Source organism: Mytilus trossulus, chromosome 5 (genome assembly GCF_036588685.1).
Source record: "Mytilus trossulus isolate FHL-02 chromosome 5, PNRI_Mtr1.1.1.hap1, whole genome shotgun sequence".
In the NCBI taxonomy this organism is placed as follows: Eukaryota; Metazoa; Mollusca; class Bivalvia; order Mytilida; family Mytilidae; genus Mytilus; species Mytilus trossulus.
Window position 1 is genome coordinate 81,015,557 of NC_086377.1, and position 24,179 is coordinate 81,039,735.

Here is a 24,179-nt window from a genome sequence, read left to right on the forward strand (position 1 = left end):
CAATGACACTCTACCTCAACACCAACATTTGACATAGCAATGACACTCTTAAACCTCAACACCAACGTGTGACATAGCAATAACACTCTTATAGTCAACACCAACATGTTACTTAGCAATGACACTCTTATAGTCAACACTAACATGTGACATAGCAATGACATTCTTATAGTCACCCCAACATATGACATAGCAATGACACTCTTTCCCTCAACACCAACATGTCACTTAGCAATGACACTCTTATAGTCAACACCAACATGTGACAGCAATGACACTCTTATAGTCAACAACAACATGTGACGTAGCAATGACACTTTTATAGTCAAGACCAACATGTGACATAGCAATGACACTCTTATACTCAACACCAACATTTGACATAGCAGCAACACTATTATACTCAACACTAACATGTGACATAGCAATGACACTATTTCCCTCAACACAAACATGTGACATAGCAATGATACTATATCCCTCAACACCAACATGTGACATAGCAATGACACTATTTACCTCAACACCAACTTGTGACATAGCAATGACACTCTTATAGTCAACACCAGCATGTGGCATAGCTATGACATTCTTATACTCAACACCAACATGTGACATAGCAATGACACTCTTATAGTCAACACCAGCATGTGGCATAGCTATGACATTCTTATACTCAACACCAACATGTGACATAGCAATGACACTCTTATACTCAACACCAACATGTGACATAGCAATGACATTCTTATAGTCACCCCAACATATGACATAGCAATGACACTCTTATAGTCAACACCAGCATGTGGCATAGCTATGACATTCTTATACTCAACACCAACATGTGACATAGCAATGACACTCTTATAGTCAACACCAGCATGTGGCATAGCTATGACATTCTTATACTCAACACCAACATGTGACATAGCAATGACACTCTTATACTCAACACCAACATGTGACATAGCAATGACCATGATGACATTCTTATACTCAACACCAGCATGTGGCATAGCAATGACACTCTTATAGTCAACACCAGCATGTGGCATATCAATGACATTCTTATACTCAAAACCAACATATGGCATAGCAATGACACTCTTTACCTCAACACCAACATGTGACATAGCAATGACATTCTTATACTCAACATCAACATGTGACATATCAATGACACTCTTATAGTCAACACCAGCATATGGCATAGCAATGACATTCTTATACTCAACACCAACATGTGACATAGCAATGACACTCTTATACTCAACACCAACATGTGACATATCAATGACACTCTTATAGTCAACACCAGCATGTGACATAGCAATGACATTCTTATACTCAACACCAACATGTGACATAGCAATGACACTCATATGCTCAACACCAACATGTGACATAGCAATGACATTGTTATACTCAACACCAACATGTGACATAGCAGTAACACTCTTATACTCAACACCAACATGTGACATAGCAATAACACTCTTATACTCAACACCAACATGTGACATAACAATGACATTCTTATACTCAACACCAACATGTGACATAGCAATGACACTCTTATACTCAACACCAACATGTGACATAACAATGACACTCTTATACTCAACACCAACATGTGACATAGCAATGACACTCTTATACTCAACACCATTATGTGACATAGCAATGACATTCTTATACTCAACACCAGCATGTGGCATAGCAATGACACTCTTATAGTCAACACCAACATGTGACATAGCAATGACACTCTTATGCTCAACACCAGCATGTGACATAGCAATGACACTCTTATACTCAACACCAACATGTGACATAACAATGACATTCTTATTGTCAACACCAACATGTGACATAACAATGACATTCTTATACTCAACACCAACATGTGACATAGCAATGACACTCTTATACTCAACACCAACATGTGACATAACAATGACACTCTTATACTCAACACCAACATGTGACATAACAATGACACTCTTATACTCAACACCAACATGTGACATAACAATGACATTCTTATACTCAACACCAACATGTGACAGCAATGACACTCTTTACCTCAACACCAACATGTGACATAGCAATGACACTCTTATAGTCAACACCAGCATGTGACATAGCAATGACATTCTTATACTCAACACCAACATGTGACATAGCAATGACATTCTTATACTCAACACCAACATGTGACAGCAATGACACTCTTTACCTCAACACCAACATGTGACATAGCAATGACACTCTTATAGTCAACACCAGCATGTGACATAGCAATGACACTCTTATACTCAACACCAACATGTGACATAGCAATGACACTCTTATACTCAACACCAACATGTGACATAGCAATGACACTCTTATACTCAACACCAACATGTGACATAGCAATGACACTCTTATACTCAACACCATTATGTGACATAGCAATGACATTCTTATACTCAACACCAGCATGTGGCATAGCAATGACACTCTTATAGTCAACACCAACATGTGACATAGCAATGACACTCTTATGCTCAACACCAGCATGTGACATAGCAATGACACTCTTATACTCAACACCAACATGTGACATAACAATGACATTCTTATTGTCAACACCAACATGTGACATAACAATGACATTCTTATACTCAACACCAATATGTGACATAGCAATGACACTCTTATGCTCAACACCAGCATGTGACATAGCAATGACACTCTTATACTCAACACCAACATGTGACATAACAATGACATTCTTATTGTCAACACCAACATGTGACATAACAATGACATTCTTATACTCAACACCAACATGTGACATAGCAATGACACTCTTATACTCAACACCAACATGTGACAGCAATGACACTCTTTACCTCAACACCAACATGTGACATAGCAATGACACTCTTATAGTCAACACCAGCATGTGACATAGCAATGACATTCTTATACTCAACACCAACATGTGACATAACAATGACAGTCTTATACTCAACACCAACATGTGACATAACAATGACACTCTTATACTCAACACCAACATGTGACATAGCAATGACACTCTTATACTCAACACCAACATGTGACATATCAATGACACTCTTATAGTCAACACCAGCATGTGACATAGCAATGACATTATTATAGTCAACACCAGCATGTGACATAGCAATGACATTATTATACTCAACACCAACATGTGACATAGCAATGACACTCATATGCTCAACACCAACATGTGACATAGCAATGACATTGTTATACTCAACACCAACATGTGACATAGCAGTAACACTCTTATACTCAACACCAACATGTGACATAGCAATAACACTCTTATACTCAACACCAACATGTGACATAACAATGACATTCTTATACTCAACACCAACATGTGACATAGCAATGACACTCTTATACTCAACACCAACATGTGACATAACAATGACACTCTTATACTCAACACCAACATGTGACATAACAATGACATTCTTATTGTCAACACCAACATGTGACATAACAATGACATTCTTATACTCAACACCAACATGTGACATAGCAATGACACTCTTATACTCAACACCAACATGTGACATAACAATGACACTCTTATACTCAACACCAACATGTGACATAGCAATGACACTCTTATACTCAACACCAACATGTGACATAACAATGACACTCTTATACTCAACACCAACATGTGACATAGCAATGACACTCTTATAGTCAACACCAGCATGTGACGTAGCAATGACACTCTTATACTCAACACCAACATGTGACATTGCAATGACACTCTTATAGTCAACACCAACATGTGACATAGCAATGACATTCTTATACTCAACACCAACATGTGACATATCAATGACACGCTTATAGTCAACACCAGCATGTGACATAGCAATGACATTCTTATACTCAACACCAACATGTGACATAGCAATGACACTCATAAGCTCAACACCAACATGTGACATAGCAATAACATTGTTATACTCAACACCAACATGTGACATATCAATGACACTCTTATAGTCAACACCAGCATGTGACATAGCAATGACACTCTTATACTCAACACCAACATGTGACATATCAATGACACTCTTATAGTCAACACCAGCATGTGACATAGCAATGACATTCTTATACTCAACACCAACATGTGACATAGCAATGACACTCATATGCTCAACACCAACATGTGACATAGCAATGACATTGTTATACTCAACACCAACATGTGACATAGCAGTAACACTCTTATACTCAACACCAACATGTGACATAGCAATAACACTCTTATACTCAACACCAACATGTGACATAACAATGACATTCTTATACTCAACACCAACATGTGACATAGCAATGACACTCTTATACTCAACACCAACATGTGACATAACAATGACACTCTTATACTCAACACCAACATGTGACATAACAATGACATCACCACAAACATACACCATTGCTATATTACCCTTATACTCACCACAAACATACACCATTGCTATATTACCCTTATACACAACAACTCATATGATATGAAGCAGCTGGTAGACACCCAACATTTTACACGGAAATACCACTAAATATTTTCTAAGCTTTGATCATTATTTTGAAAAGACACAAAATACTGTTAAACAGACAGGGTTAATGGACAACAAATATTTGTTAGAATTATATAAAGTGGGGTCTCATTTTATTCGTAACACAGAACTGAATCAGATAGTTAAGGTTTTATTTTGTTTCCTGATGAAAAATTATTTTGTAAACATCTGATTTTAATGAGAAGTTGATGAGAACAAGTTGTGTTAACATCTTTAGTCAGATAATGTTAATTCTACAGATCTAATGTAGATAATGTTAATTCTACAGATCTAATGTAAAACGTCTTTTAAAAATAACAAATACTTGACAGAATTATATAAAGTGGGGTCTTATATTTCTTGTCTCTTTGTACTGAATCAGAAAATATTACTCGTTTTAATGTTTCTTGAAAAAAATTTTTTTTTAACCTGACAGTTCTGATGGAAGTTCTGACATCTCACAATTAAACATGTTGTTTATTTGTTGTTTATGTAGAATATAAATAAAAGTGTGACTGGTCATTTTATTCAGTTTTGACCACTGATTCATGTGATATATATTTTGTTTATATTTATTACACAACATTGTCCAGTTTATGACACAAGTTTTGATGTCTGTTATATGTTGATATTACAGTGGGGACAGACACCATTAATGTTGGCCGCTGAGAAGGGACACATGGAGGTGGTGACTTACCTGGTCACTCACGGCAGTCAGTTAGACGCTACATCCAAGGTAATGATAGATATAATCACCTTACTCTGACCAAACATCACTTTATACAGAATCTACACAAAATCATGTTGTTAATCAGACAGATTTAATGGACAACAAATATTTGTTAGAATTATATAAAATGGGGTCTCATTTTATTCGTAACACAGAACTGAATCAGATAGTTAAGGTTTTATTTTGTTTCCTGACGAAAAATTATTTTGTTAACATCTGATTTTAATGAGAAGTTGATGAGAACAAGTTGTGTTAACATCTTCAGTTAGATAATATTAATTCTACAGATCTCATGTAAAACATCTTTTAAAAATAACAAATACTTGACAGAATTATATAAAGTGGGGTCTTATTTTTCTTGTCTCTTCGTACTGAATCAGAAAATATTACTCGTTTTAATGTTTCTTGAAAAAAAGTTTTTTTTTAACTTTGATCATTCTACTGAATCAACATAAAATCATGTTGTTGATCATACATGTTAAATGGTCAACAAATACTTGTTTGACTTATATAAAGTGAGGGTTGCTATTATTTGACTTGTTACACTTATATAATTAAGAGTTTATTATTTTTATACGACCGCAAATTTTGAAAAAATTTTCGTCGTATATTGCTATCACGTTGGCGTCGTCGTCGTCGTCGTCGTCGTCGTCGTCGTCGTCGTCGTCGTCCGAATACTTTTAGTTTTCGCACTCTAACTTTAGTAAAAGTGAATAGAAATCTATGAAATTTTAACACAAGGTTTATGACCATAAAAGGAAGGCTGGTATTGATTTTGGGAGTTTTGGTCCCAACATTTTAGGAATTAGGGGCCAAAAAGGGCCCAAATAAGCATTTTCTTGGTTTTCGCACTATAACTTTAGTTTAAGTTAATAGAAATCTATGAAATTTTGACACAAGGTTTATGACCACAAAAGAAAGGTTGGGATTGATTTTGGGAGTTTTGGTTTCAACAGTTTAGGAATTAGGGGCCAAAAAAGGGCCCAAATAAGCATTATTCTTGGTTTTCGCACAATAACTTTAGTTAAAGTAAATAGAAATCAATGAAATTTAAACACAATGTTTATGACCACAAAAGGAAGGTTGGTATTGATTTTGGGAGTTTCGGTCACAACAGTTTAGGAATTAGGGGCCAAAAAGGGACCCAAATAAGCATTTTTCTTGGTTTTCCCACCATAGTGTTAGTATAAGTAAATAGAAATCTATGAAATTTAAACACAAGGTTTATGACTATAAAAGGAAGGTTGGTATTGATTTTGGGAGTTTTGGTCCCAACAGTTAAGGAAAAAGGGGCCCAAAGGGTCCAAAATTAAACTTTGTTTGATTTCATCAAAATTGAACAATTGGGGTTCTTTGATATGCCGAATCTAAAAATGTACTTAGATTTTTGATTATTGGCCCAGTTTTCAAGTTGGCCCAAATCGAGGTCCAAAATTAAACATTGTTTGATTTCATCAAAAATTGAATAATTGGGGTTCTTTGATATGCCAAATCTAACTGTGTATGTAGATTCTTAATTTTTGGTCCAGTTTTAAAATTGGTCTAAATTAAAGTGCAAAGGGTCCAAAATTAAACTAAGTTTGATTTTAACAAAAATTAAATTCTTGGGCCTCTTTGATATGCTGAATCTAAACATGTACTTAGATTTTTGATTATGCGCCCAGTTTTCAAGTTGGTCCAAATCAGGATCTAAAATTATTATATTAAGTATTGTGCAATAGCAAGTCTTTTCAATTGCACAGTATTGTGCAATGGCAAGAAATATCTAATTTCACAATATTGTGAAATAGCAAAATTTTTTTTAATTAAGAGTTATCTTTCTTTGTCCAGTATAGTAAGCAAGAAATATCTGCAAGATTTTTTTTTAATTGGAGTTATCTTTCTTTGTCCAGAATCAACTTAAATCTTTGTTATATACAATATACAATGTATATATATATTCACTTTTTACTACCAACTGATAAATTTAAATAATCTTTACCATTCAGTGATAACAAGCAGTTTTTTTACATCTTTTAAAATATTTTATGATGTATTTAAATGAGTAGTAATTGTTGCAAACTCCATTAGAATATTTTAATTGAAATTAGTTTTGGAATAAGGGAAAGGGGGATGTGATTAAAAAATTGGGTTCAATTTTTCTCATTTGAAATTTCATAAATAAAAAGAAAATTTCTTCAAACATTTTTTTGAGAGGATTAATATTCAACAGCATAGTGAATTGCTCTAAGAGAAAACAAAAAATTTTAAGTTCATTTGATTACATTCATTCTGTGTCAGAAACCTATGCTGTGTCAACTATTTAATCACAATCCAAATTTAGAGCGGAATCCAGCTTGAATGTTGTGTCCATACTTGCCCCAACCGTTCAGGGTTCAACCTCTGCGGTCGTATAAAGCTACGCCCTGCGGAGCATCTGGTTTTACCTGTTTTGTTTCACTGAATTAGAAAATATGCATTGAATTTATATATCTTAATCTACCATTTAATAGTTTATACACTGATATAATTGGATATTTTCTTACCCGATGTTATATTTCTTACATTTGGTAAATTGTTTGACTCCTCTCATGATTTTGTTATCACACACCATAAACATGTTTATATTTTTATATTGTTATAGTATGGAGAAACAGCTTTACATCTTGCTGCTGAGTTTGGACGGATTGATGTAACAAAATGTTTAATAGATCAAGGATGCAGTCCTTGGGTGAAATCATTGGAGGTAACATTCAGTTTTATTCTTATTAGATAGATAGATATTTTATTCTCTAAAACTAAATACAAGTCAACTGAGGAAGTACAATTACAATATAAATACAAATACAATAGTTGAGGATAAACAGCTGCAGATAAAATATAATAAAGTACAACTTTATGATGAAATACCTGTATAATAAACAGGTTAAACTAAATATGAAGAAATCAGTCTGTGCTTAACGTTTACATGGAGGGACTAACCTTTCTATTAATATACTTAATGAATGAACACAGTTTTCTTAAGGAGGCTCACGGGTATAAGATTTTCAGAAAAAAATTAAACAATAATTTTTCATTACAAATTTCATTTATTACCTTAAGTAGTTATTACTTTATCATTATGGTACAAGAATCATTCCAAAAAATCAATTCTTGTTGGCCTAAGGTGACTTTTAAAATGTAGATATTATTGATAAAGCTCCAAATTATCTGCCTTTGGTGCAAAAATGCCATTTTAAACCGGATTTTTGTGACAAAAATGTCGGTTATTGATTTGGGGATGTACGGCGGGCGGGCGGTTGGGCAGTCGGGTGGGCAGGCTGCAATCAAATGTTGTCCATGCATTAACTCATGAACCGTTCAACCAAAGCTTTTAAAATTTTAATATGTTGTTACTGACAACTAAATGAAGGTCAAGTTCAATAATGGCGATTTTGACTTTTACCGTTCAGGAGTTATGGTTCTTGAAAGATTGAAAAATGGAGTTTCCAGTCTTGTTCGTGCATTTACGCATGAACTGTTCTACCAAAGCTTCCCAAATTTTAATATGTTATTACTGATGACAAAATGGATGTCAAGTTCAATAATGACGATTTTGACTTTTACCGTTCAGGAGTTATGGTTCTTGAAAGATTAAAAAATGGAGTTTCCAGTCGTGTCCGTGCATTTACACATGAACTGTTCTACCAAAGCTTCCCAAATTTTAATATGTTATTACTGATGACAAAATGGATGTCAAGTTCAATAATGACGATTTTGACTTTTACCGTTCAGGAGTTATGGTTCTTGAAAGATTGAAAAATGGAGTTTCCAGTCATGTCCGTGCATTTACGCATGAACTGTTCTTCCAAAGCTTACCAAATTTTAATATGTTGTTACTGATGACAAAATGGAGGTAAAGTTTAATTATGACGATTTTGACTTTTACCGTTCAGGAGTTATGGTTCTTGAAAGATTGAAAAATGGTGTTTCCAGTGGTGTCCGTGCATTTTCTCATGAACCATTCAACCAAAGCTTTTGAAATTTTTATATGTTGTTACTGATGACAAAATATAGGTCAAGTTCAATAATGACGATTTTGACTTTTACCGTTCAGGAGTAATGGTTCTTGTGATATTGCCAGGACACAAATAAATGTTAATAAATCCAGTTTGCTGTCGTTGTGACAGCCTCTTGTTTGGCATTAAAATAGAAATATCTTAAATTTACTCATTGGTGACCTATATTTTTTATTGTTGTTTTCGAAAAAGCTGTACATAAACTAAATAACTGTAAAATTTAAGCGATTTCTGTAATTTAGTTCTTTTTTTATTTCGATATTACAACTATTTCCCCTATTAGGTCAACAGAAAAAAGGACATTAACAAAAATGTATACTTCTTTCGAAGGCAGATTGTGAGCGTAAATGAACGGTGACCCCATTTTTTTAAAATTATTTAGACCCGCTAGCCCCCTTAAAACTGTTTATTTTTTGTCGAGCCTGCGACTTTAATCTCAGAAAGCTCGGCATAGGGATAGTGATCAAGCACTTCTTAAAAGCTTTATATTTTAGAAGGAGGAAGACCTTGATGCTTCATACTTTGTATATGGATGCCGCCAGTCACATGTCCAATGTCCTTGACCTCATTTTCATGGTTCAGTGACTACTTGAAAAAAAAAAATGTTTGTAATGTTAAATTATCTTTTATAAGTAAAAGTATAACTATATTTGGTATGTGCGTTCCCTGCAAGGTCCTCATGCCCTTCAGACATTTTTTACTTGACCTCAACCTACCAACACACCTAACACCAATCCTACATTACTGACACAACTACCATCTCATTATACTCTACCAACACACCCTACACCAATCCTACACTACTGACACAACAACCATCTCATCATACATCACCAACACACTTAACACCAATCCTACATTACTGACACAACTACCATCTCATCATACTCCACCAACACACCTAACACCAATCCTACACTACTGACACAACTAACATCTCATTATACTCTACCAACACACCTAACACCAATCCTACATTACTGACACAACTACCATCTCATCATACTCTACCAACACACCCTACACCAATCCTACACTACTGACACAACTACCATCTCATCATACATCACCAACACACTTAACACCAATCCTACATTACTGACACTACAGCCATCTCATCATTCTCTACCAACACACCCTACACCAATCCTACACTACTGACAGAGTTACCACCTAAGCATACTCTGCCAACACACCTAACACCAATCCTACATTACTGACACAACTACCATCTCATTATACTCCACCAACACACCTAACACCAATCCTACACTACTGACACAACAACCATCTCATGATACTCTACCAACACACACTACATCAATCATATACTTCTGACACAACTATCATCTCATCATACTCCACCAACACACCTTACACTAATCCTACACTACTGACACAACTACTATCTCATCATACTCCACCAACACACCTTACACCAATCTTACGCTACTGACACAACTACCATCTCATCATATTCCACCAACACACCCTACACCAATCCTACACTACTGACACAACTACCATCTCATCATACATCACCAACACACCTAACACCAATCCTATATTACTGACACAACTACCATCTCATCAAATTCCACCAACACACCTAACACCACTCCTACACTACTGACACAACTACCATCTCATCATACATCACCAACACACCTAACACCAATCCTACATTACTGACACAACTACCATCTCATCATATTCCACCAACACACCTAACACCAATCCTACACTACTGACACAACTACCATCTCATCATACTCTACCAACACACCTAACACCAATCTTACACTACTGTCACAACTACCATCTCATCATACATCACCAACGCACCTTACACCAATCCTACATTACTGACAATACAACCATCTCATTATACTCTACCAACACACCCTACACCAATCCTACACTACTGACACAACTACCATCTCATCATACTCTACCAACACACCTATCACCAATCCTACATTACTGACACAACTACCATATCATCATACTCTACCGACACACCTAACACCAATCCTACACTACTGACACAACTACCATCTCATCATACTCCACCAACACACCTAACACCAATCCTACACTACTGACACAACTACCATCTCATCATACATCACCAACGCTCATCATACATCACCAACGCACCTAACACCAATCCTACATTACTGACACTACAACCATTTCATCATACTCTACCAACACACCCTACACCAATCCTACATGACTGATACAACAACCATATCATCATACTCTACCAACACACCTAACACCAATCCTACATTACTGACACTACAACCATCTCATCATACTCTATTAACACACCCTACACCAATCCTACACTACTGACACAACTACCATCTCATCATACTCCACCAACACACCTAACAACAATCCTACACTACTGACACAACTACCATCTCATCATACATCACCAACACACTTAACACCAATCCTACATTACTGACACTACAACCATCTCATCATACTCCACCAACACACCTAACACCAATCCTACACTACTGACACAACTACCATCTCATCATACTCCACCAACACACCCAACACCAATCCTACACTACTGACACAACTACCATCTCATTATGCATCACCAACGCATCTAACACCAATCCTACATTACTGACACTACAACCATTTCATCATACTCTACCAACACACCCTACACCAATTCTACATTACTGACACAACTACCATTTCATCATACTCCACCAACACACCTAACACCAATCCTACACTACTGACACAACTACCATCTCATCATACATTACCAACACACTTAACACCAATCCTACATTACTGACACTACAACCAACTCATCATACTCTACCAACACACCCTACAGCAATTCTAAACTACTGACACAACTACCATCTCATCATACTCCACCAACACAGCTAACACCAATTATACACTATTGACACAACAACCATCTCATCATACTCCACCAACACACCCTACACCAATCCTACATTACTGACACAACTACCAACTCATCATACTCTGCCAACACAACTCACACCAATCCTACGCTACTGACACAAATACCATCTCATCATACTCCACCAACACACCTAACACCAATCTTACACTACTGACACAACCATCTCATCAAACTTTACCAACACACCCTACACCAATCCTACATTACTGACACAACTACCATCTCATCATACTCTAGCAACACACCTAACACCAATCCTTCATTACTGACACAACTACCATCTCATCATACTCCACCAACACATCAAACACCAATCCTACATTACTGACACAACTACCATCTCATCATACTCTACCAACACACCCTACACAAATCCTACATTACTGACACAACTACCATCTCATCATACATTACCAACACACTTAACACCAATCCTACATTACTGACACAACTACCATCTCATCATACTCCACCAACACACCTAACACTAATCCTACATTACTGACACAACTACCATCTCATCATACTCCACCAACACACCTAACACTAATCTAACCTTACTGACAACACAACCATCTCATCATACTCCACCAACACACCTAACACCAATCCTACAGTACTGACACAACTACCATCTGATCATTATCCACCAACACACCTAACACCAATCCTAAATTACTGGCACAACTACCATCTCATCATACTTCACCAACACACCTAACACCAATTCTACATTACTGACACAGCTACCATCTCATCATACTCTATCAACACACCCTACACCAATCCTACACTACTGACACAACTACCATCTCATCATACTCCACCAACACACCTAACACCAATCCTACACTACTGACACAACTACCATCTCATCATATTCCACCAACACACCTAACACCAATCCTACACTACTGACACAACTACCATCTCATCATACTCTACCAACACACCTATCACCAATCCTACATTACTGACACAACTACCATATCATCATACTCTACCGACACACCTAACACCAATCCTACACTACTGACACAACTACCATCTCATCATACTCCACCAACACACCTAACACCAATCCTACACTACTGACACAACTACCATCTCATCATACATCACCAACGCTCATCATACATCACCAACGCACCTAACACCAATCCTACATTACTGACACTACAACCATTTCATCATACTCTACCAACACACCCTACACCAATCCTACATGACTGATACAACAACCATATCATCATACTCTACCAACACACCTAACACCAATCCTACATTACTGACACTACAACCATCTCATCATACTCTATTAACACACCCTACACCAATCCTACACTACTGACACAACTACCATCTCATCATACTCCACCAACACACCTAACAACAATCCTACACTACTGACACAACTACCATCTCATCATACATCACCAACACACTTAACACCAATCCTACATTACTGACACTACAACCATCTCATCATACTCCACCAACACACCTAACACCAATCCTACACTACTGACACAACTACCATCTCATCATACTCCACCAACACACCCAACACCAATCCTACACTACTGACACAACTACCATCTCATTATGCATCACCAACGCATCTAACACCAATCCTACATTACTGACACTACAACCATTTCATCATACTCTACCAACACACCCTACACCAATTCTACATTACTGACACAACTACCATTTCATCATACTCCACCAACACACCTAACACCAATCCTACACTACTGACACAACTACCATCTCATCATACATTACCAACACACTTAACACCAATCCTACATTACTGACACTACAACCAACTCATCATACTCTACCAACACACCCTACAGCAATTCTAAACTACTGACACAACTACCATCTCATCATACTCCACCAACACAGCTAACACCAATTATACACTATTGACACAACAACCATCTCATCATACTCCACCAACACACCCTACACCAATCCTACATTACTGACACAACTACCAACTCATCATACTCTGCCAACACAACTCACACCAATCCTACGCTACTGACACAAATACCATCTCATCATACTCCACCAACACACCTAACACCAATCTTACACTACTGACACAACCATCTCATCAAACTTTACCAACACACCCTACACCAATCCTACATTACTGACACAACTACCATCTCATCATACTCTAGCAACACACCTAACACCAATCCTTCATTACTGACACAACTACCATCTCATCATACTCCACCAACACATCAAACACCAATCCTACATTACTGACACAACTACCATCTCATCATACTCTACCAACACACCCTACACAAATCCTACATTACTGACACAACTACCATCTCATCATACATTACCAACACACTTAACACCAATCCTACATTACTGACACAACTACCATCTCATCATACTCCACCAACACACCTAACACTAATCCTACATTACTGACACAACTACCATCTCATCATACTCCACCAACACACCTAACACTAATCTAACCTTACTGACAACACAACCATCTCATCATACTCCACCAACACACCTAACACCAATCCTACAGTACTGACACAACTACCATCTGATCATTATCCACCAACACACCTAACACCAATCCTAAATTACTGGCACAACTACCATCTCATCATACTTCACCAACACACCTAACACCAATTCTACATTACTGACACAGCTACCATCTCATCATACTCTATCAACACACCCTACACCAATCCTACACTACTGACACAACTACCATCTCATCATACTCTACCAACACACCTATCACCAATCCTACATTACTGACACAACTACCATATCATCATACTCTACCGACACACCTAACACCAATCCTACACTACTGACACAACTACCATCTCATCATACTCCACCAACACACCTAACACCAATCCTACACTACTGACACAACTACCATCTCATCATACATCACCAACGCTCATCATACATCACCAACGCACCTAACACCAATCCTACATTACTGACACTACAACCATTTCATCATACTCTACCAACACACCCTACACCAATCCTACATGACTGATACAACAACCATATCATCATACTCTACCAACACACCTAACACCAATCCTACATTACTGACACTACAACCATCTCATCATACTCTATTAACACACCCTACACCAATCCTACACTACTGACACAACTACCATCTCATCATACTCCACCAACACACCTAACAACAATCCTACACTACTGACACAACTACCATCTCATCATACATCACCAACACACTTAACACCAATCCTACATTACTGACACTACAACCATCTCATCATACTCCACCAACACACCTAACACCAATCCTACACTACTGACACAACTACCATCTCATCATACTCCACCAACACACCCAACACCAATCCTACACTACTGACACAACTACCATCTCATTATGCATCACCAACGCATCTAACACCAATCCTACATTACTGACACTACAACCATTTCATCATACTCTACCAACACACCCTACACCAATTCTACATTACTGACACAACTACCATTTCATCATACTCCACCAACACACCTAACACCAATCCTACACTACTGACACAACTACCATCTCATCATACATTACCAACACACTTAACACCAATCCTACATTACTGACACTACAACCAACTCATCATACTCTACCAACACACCCTACAGCAATTCTAAACTACTGACACAACTACCATCTCATCATACTCCACCAACACAGCTAACACCAATTATACACTATTGACACAACAACCATCTCATCATACTCCACCAACACACCCTACACCAATCCTACATTACTGACACAACTACCAACTCATCATACTCTGCCAACACAACTCACACCAATCCTACGCTACTGACACAAATACCATCTCATCATACTCCACCAACACACCTAACACCAATCTTACACTACTGACACAACCATCTCATCAAACTTTACCAACACACCCTACACCAATCCTACATTACTGACACAACTACCATCTCATCATACTCTAGCAACACACCTAACACCAATCCTTCATTACTGACACAACTACCATCTCATCATACTCCACCAACACATCAAACACCAATCCTACATTACTGACACAACTACCATCTCATCATACTCTACCAACACACCCTACACAAATCCTACATTACTGACACAACTACCATCTCATCATACATTACCAACACACTTAACACCAATCCTACATTACTGACACAACTACCATCTCATCATACTCCACCAACACACCTAACACTAATCCTACATTACTGACACAACTACCATCTCATCATACTCCACCAACACACCTAACACTAATCTAACCTTACTGACAACACAACCATCTCATCATACTCCACCAACACACCTAACACCAATCCTACAGTACTGACACAACTACCATCTGATCATTATCCACCAACACACCTAACACCAATCCTAAATTACTGGCACAACTACCATCTCATCATACTTCACCAACACACCTAACACCAATTCTACATTACTGACACAGCTACCATCTCATCATACTCTATCAACACACCCTACACCAATCCTACACTACTGACACAACTACCATCTCATCATACTCCACCAACACACCTAACACCAATCCTACACTACTGACACAACTACCATCTCATCATATTCCACCAACACACCTAACACCAATCCTACACTACTGACACAACTACCATCTCATCATACTCTACCAACACACCTATCACCAATCCTACATTACTGACACAACTACCATATCATCATACTCTACCGACACACCTAACACCAATCCTACACTACTGACACAACTACCATCTCATCATACTCCACCAACACACCTAACACCAATCCTACACTACTGACACAACTACCATCTCATCATACATCACCAACGCTCATCATACATCACCAACGCACCTAACACCAATCCTACATTACTGACACTACAACCATTTCATCATACTCTACCAACACACCCTACACCAATCCTACATGACTGATACAACAACCATATCATCATACTCTACCAACACACCTAACACCAATCCTACATTACTGACACTACAACCATCTCATCATACTCTATTAACACACCCTACACCAATCCTACACTACTGACACAACTACCATCTCATCATACTCCACCAACACACCTAACAACAATCCTACACTACTGACACAACTACCATCTCATCATACATCACCAACACACTTAACACCAATCCTACATTACTGACACTACAACCATCTCATCATACTCCACCAACACACCTAACACCAATCCTACACTACTGACACAACTACCATCTCATCATACTCCACCAACACACCCAACACCAATCCTACACTACTGACACAACTACCATCTCATTATGCATCACCAACGCATCTAACACCAATCCTACATTACTGACACTACAACCATTTCATCATACTCTACCAACACACCCTACACCAATTCTACATTACTGACACAACTACCATTTCATCATACTCCACCAACACACCTAACACCAATCCTACACTACTGACACAACTACCATCTCATCATACATTACCAACACACTTAACACCAATCCTACATTACTGACACTACAACCAACTCATCATACTCTACCAACACACCCTACAGCAATTCTAAACTACTGACACAACTACCATCTCATCATACTCCACCAACACAGCTAACACCAATTATACACTATTGACACAACAACCATCTCATCATACTCCACCAACACACCCTACACCAATCCTACATTACTGACACAACTACCAACTCATCATACTCTGCCAACACAACTCACACCAATCCTACGCTACTGACACAAATACCATCTCATCATACTCCACCAACACACCTAACACCAATCTTACACTACTGACACAACCATCTCATCAAACTTTACCAACACACCCTACACCAATCCTACATTACTGACACAACTACCATCTCATCATACTCTAGCAACACACCTAACACCAATCCTTCATTACTGACACAACTACCATCTCATCATACTCCACCAACACATCAAACACCAATCCTACATTACTGACACAACTACCATCTCATCATACTCTACCAACACACCCTACACAAATCCTACATTACTGACACAACTACCATCTCATCATACATTACCAACACACTTAACACCAATCCTACATTACTGACACAACTACCATCTCATCATACTCCACCAACACACCTAACACTAATCCTACATTACTGACACAACTACCATCTCATCATACTCCACCAACACACCTAACACTAATCTAACCTTACTGACAACACAACCATCTCATCATACTCCACCAACACACCTAACACCAATCCTACAGTACTGACACAACTACCATCTGATCATTATCCACCAACACACCTAACACCAATCCTAAATTACTGGCACAACTACCATCTCATCATACTTCACCAACACACCTAACACCAATTCTACATTACTGACACAGCTACCATCTCATCATACTCTATCAACACACCCTACACCAATCCTACACTACTGACACAACTACCATCTCATCATACTCCACCAACACACCTAACACCAATCCTACACTACTGACACAACTACCATCTCATCATATTCCACCAACACACCTAACACCAATCCTACACTACTGACACAACTACCATCTCATCATACATCACCAACACACCTAACACCAATCCTACATTACTGAACCTACAACCATATCATCATACTCTACCAACACACCTAACACCAATCCTACATTACTGACACTACAACCATCTCATCATAATCTATTAACACACCCTACACCAATCCTACACTACTGACACAACTACCATATCATCATACTCCACCAACACACCTAACACCAATCCTACACTACTGACACAACTACCATCTCATCATACATCACCAACACACTTAACACCAATCCTACATTACTGACACTACAACCATCTCAGCATACTCCACCAACACACCTAACACCAATCCTACACTACTGACATAACTACCATCTCATCATACTCCACCAACACACCTAACACCAATCCTACACTACTGACACAACTACCATCTCATCATACTCCACCAACACACCTAACACCAATCCTACACTACTGACACAACTACCATCTCATCATACATCACCAACACACTTAACACCAATCCTACATTACTGACACTACAACCATCTCATCATACTCCACCAACACACCTAACACCAATCCTACACTACTGACATAACTACCATCTCATCATACTCCACCAACACACCTAACACCAATCCTACACTACTGACACAACTACCATCTCATCATACATCACCAACGCTCATCATACATCACCAACGCACCTAACACCAATCCTACATTACTGACACTACAACCATTTCATCATACTCTACCAACACACCCTACACCAATCCTACATGACTGATACAACAACCATATCATCATACTCTACCAACACACCTAACACCAATCCTACATTACTGACACTACAACCATCTCATCATACTCTATTAACACACCCTACACCAATCCTACACTACTGACACAACTACCATCTCATCATACTCCACCAACACACCTAATAACAATCCTACACTACTGACACAACTACCATCTCATCATACATCACCAACACACTTAACACCAATCCTACATTACTGACACTACAACCATCTCATCATACTCCACCAACACACCTAACACCAATCCTACACTACTGACACAACTACCATCTCATCATACTCCACCAACACACCCAACACCAATCCTACACTACTGACACAACTACCATCTCATTATGCATCACCAACGCATCTAACACCAATCCTACATTACTGACACTACAACCATTTCATCATACTCTACCAACACACCCTACACCAATTCTACATTACTGACACAACTACCATTTCATTATACTCCACCAACACACCTAACACCAATCCTACACTACTGACACAACTACCATCTCATCATACATTACCAACACACTTAACACCAATCCTACATTACTGACACTACAACCAACTCATCATACTCTACCAACACACCCTACAGCAATTCTAAACTACTGACACAACTACCATCTCATCATACTCCACCAACACAGCTAACACCAATTATACACTATTGACACAACAACCATCTCATCATACTCCACCAACACACCCTACACCAATCCTACATTACTGACACAACTACCAACTCATCATACTCTGCCAACACAACTCACACCAATCCTACACTACTGACACAAATACCATCTCATCATACTCCACCAACACACCTAACACCAATCTTACACTACTGACACAACCATCTCATCAAACTTTACCAACACACCCTACACCAATCCTACATTACTGACACAACTACCATCTCATCATACTCTAGCAACACACCTAACACCAATCCTTCATTACTGACACAACTACCATCTCATCATACTCCACCAACACATCAAACACCAATCCTACATTACTGACACAACTACCATCTCATCATACTCTACCAACACACCCTACACAAATCCTACATTACTGACACAACTACCATCTCATCATACATTACCAACACACTTAACACCAATCCTACATTACTGACACAACTACCATCTCATCATACTCCACCAACACACCTAACACTAATCCTACATTACTGACACAACTACCATCTCATCATACTCCACCAACACACCTAACACTAATCTAACCTTACTGACAACACAACCATCTCATCATACTCCACCAACACACCTAACACCAATCCTACAGTACTGACACAACTACCATCTGATCATTATCCACCAACACACCTAACACCAATCCTAAATTACTGGCACAACTACCATCTCATCATACTTCACCAACACACCTAACACCAATTCTACATTACTGACACAGCTACCATCTCATCATACTCTATCAACACACCCTACACCAATCCTACACTACTGACACAACTACCATCTCATCATACTCCACCAACACACCTAACACCAATCCTACACTACTGACACAACTACCATCTCATCATATTCCACCAACACACCTAACACCAATCCTACACTACTGACACAACTACCATCTCATCATACATCACCAACACACCTAACACCAATCCTATATTACTGAACCTACAACCATATCATCATACTCTACCAACACACCTAACACCAATCCTACATTACTGACACTACAACCATCTCATCATAATCTATTAACACACCCTACACCAATCCTACACTACTGACACAACTACCATATCATCATACTCCACCAACACACCTAACACCAATCCTACACTACTGACACAACTACCATCTCATCATACATCACCAACACACTTAACACCAATCCTACATTACTGACACTACAACCATCTCAGCCTACTCCACCAACACACCTAACACCAATCCTACACTACTGACATAACTACCATCTCATCATACTCCACCAACACACCTAACACCAATCCTACACTACTGACACAACTACCATCTCATCATACTCCACCAACACACCTAACACCAATCCTACACTACTGACACAACTACCATCTCATCATACATCACCAACACACTTAACACCAATCCTACATTACTGACACTACAACCATCTCATCATACTCCACCAACACACCTAACACCAATCCTACACTACTGACATAACTACCATCTCATCATACTCCACCAACACACCTAACACCAATCCTACACTACTGACACAACTACCATCTCATCATACTCCACCAACACACCTAACACCAATCCTACACTACTGACACAACTACCATCTCATCATACATCACCAACACACTTGACACCAATCCTACATTACTGACACTACAACCATCTCATCATACTCCACCAACACACCTAACACCAATCCTACACTACTGACATAACTACCATCTCATCATACTCCACCAACACACCTAACACCAATTCTACACTACTGACACAACTACCACCTCATCATACATCACCAACGCACCTAACACCAATTCTACATTACTGACACTACAACCATTTCATCATACTCTACCAACACACCCTACACCAATCCTACATGACTGATACAACAACCATATCATCATACTCTACCAACACACCTAACACCAATCCTACATTACTGACACTACAACCATCTCATCATACTCTATTAACACACCCTACACCAATCCTACACTACTGACACAACTACCATCTCATCATACTCCACCAACACACCTAACAACAATCCTACACTACTGACACAACTACCATCTCATCATACATCACCAACACACTTAACACAAATCCTACATTACTGACACTACAACCATCTCATCATACTCCACCAACACACCTAACACCAATCCTACACTACTGACACAACTGCCATGTCATCATACTCCACCAACACACCTAACACCAATCCTACACTACTGACACAACTACCATCTCATTATACATCACCAACGCATCTAACACCAATCCTACATTACTGACACTACAACCATTTCATCATACTCTACCAACACACCCTACACCAATTCTACATTACTGACACAACTACCATTTCATCATACTCCACCAACACACCTAATACCAATCCTACACTACTGACACAACTACCATCTCATCATACATTACCAACACACTTAACACCAATCCTACATTACTGACACTACAACCAACTCATCATACTCTACCAACACACCCTACAGCAATTCTAAACTACTGACACAACTACCATCTCATCATACTCCACCAACACAGCTAACACCAATTATACACTATTGACACAACAACCATCTCATCATACTCCACCAACACACCCTACACCAATCCTACATTACTGACACAACTACCAACTCATCATACTCTGCCAACACAACTCACACCAATCCTACACTACTGACACAAATACCATCTCATCATACTCCACCAACACACCTAACACCAATCTTACACTACTGACACAACCATCTCATCAAACTTTACCAACACACCCTACACCAATCCTACATTACTGACACAACTACCATCTCATCATACTCTATCAACACACCCTACACCAATCCTACACTACTGATACAACTACCATCTCATCATACTCCACCAACACTCCTAACACCAATCCTACATTATTGGCACAACTACCATCTCATCATACTTCACCAACACACCTAACACCAATCCTACATTACTGACACAACTACCATCTCATCATACTCCACCAACACACCTAACACCAATCATACACTACTGACACAACTACCATCTCATATTCTCCACCAACACACCTAACACCAATCCTACACTACTGACACAACTACCATCTCATCATACTCCACCAACACACCTAACACCAATCCTACACTACTGACACAACTACCATCTCATCATACTCCACCAACACACCTAACACCAATGCTACATTACTGACACATCTACCATCTCATCATACTCCACCAACACACCTAACACCAAATTTACATTACTGACACAACTACCATCTCATACTCCACCAACACACCTAACACCAATCCTATATTACTGACACAACTGCCATGTCATCATACTCCACCAACACACCTAACACGAATCCAAAACTACTTACAAAACTACCATCTAATCATACTCCAGCAACACATCTTACTTCCATCTAATCACATTCCACTAATGCACCTCACACCAATCATACACTATTTAACAAAACTACCATCTAATCATACTCCAACAACACACTTTACTATCATCTCATCATA

General features: G+C 38.4%; 1 protein-coding gene across 1 annotated transcript in view; it reads left to right on the forward strand.

Moving 5' to 3' along the window:
- LOC134718360 (ankyrin repeat domain-containing protein 2-like) overlaps positions 1-24,179 on the forward strand; it is a 42,080-nt gene that overhangs the window by 3,796 nt on the left and 14,105 nt on the right. Inside the window, exons 3-4 of the mRNA XM_063580856.1 lie at positions 5,269-5,367; positions 7,985-8,086. Coding sequence (XP_063436926.1) covers positions 5,269-5,367; positions 7,985-8,086 — 201 coding nt within the window. The remainder of the gene's footprint in view (positions 1-5,268; positions 5,368-7,984; positions 8,087-24,179) is intronic.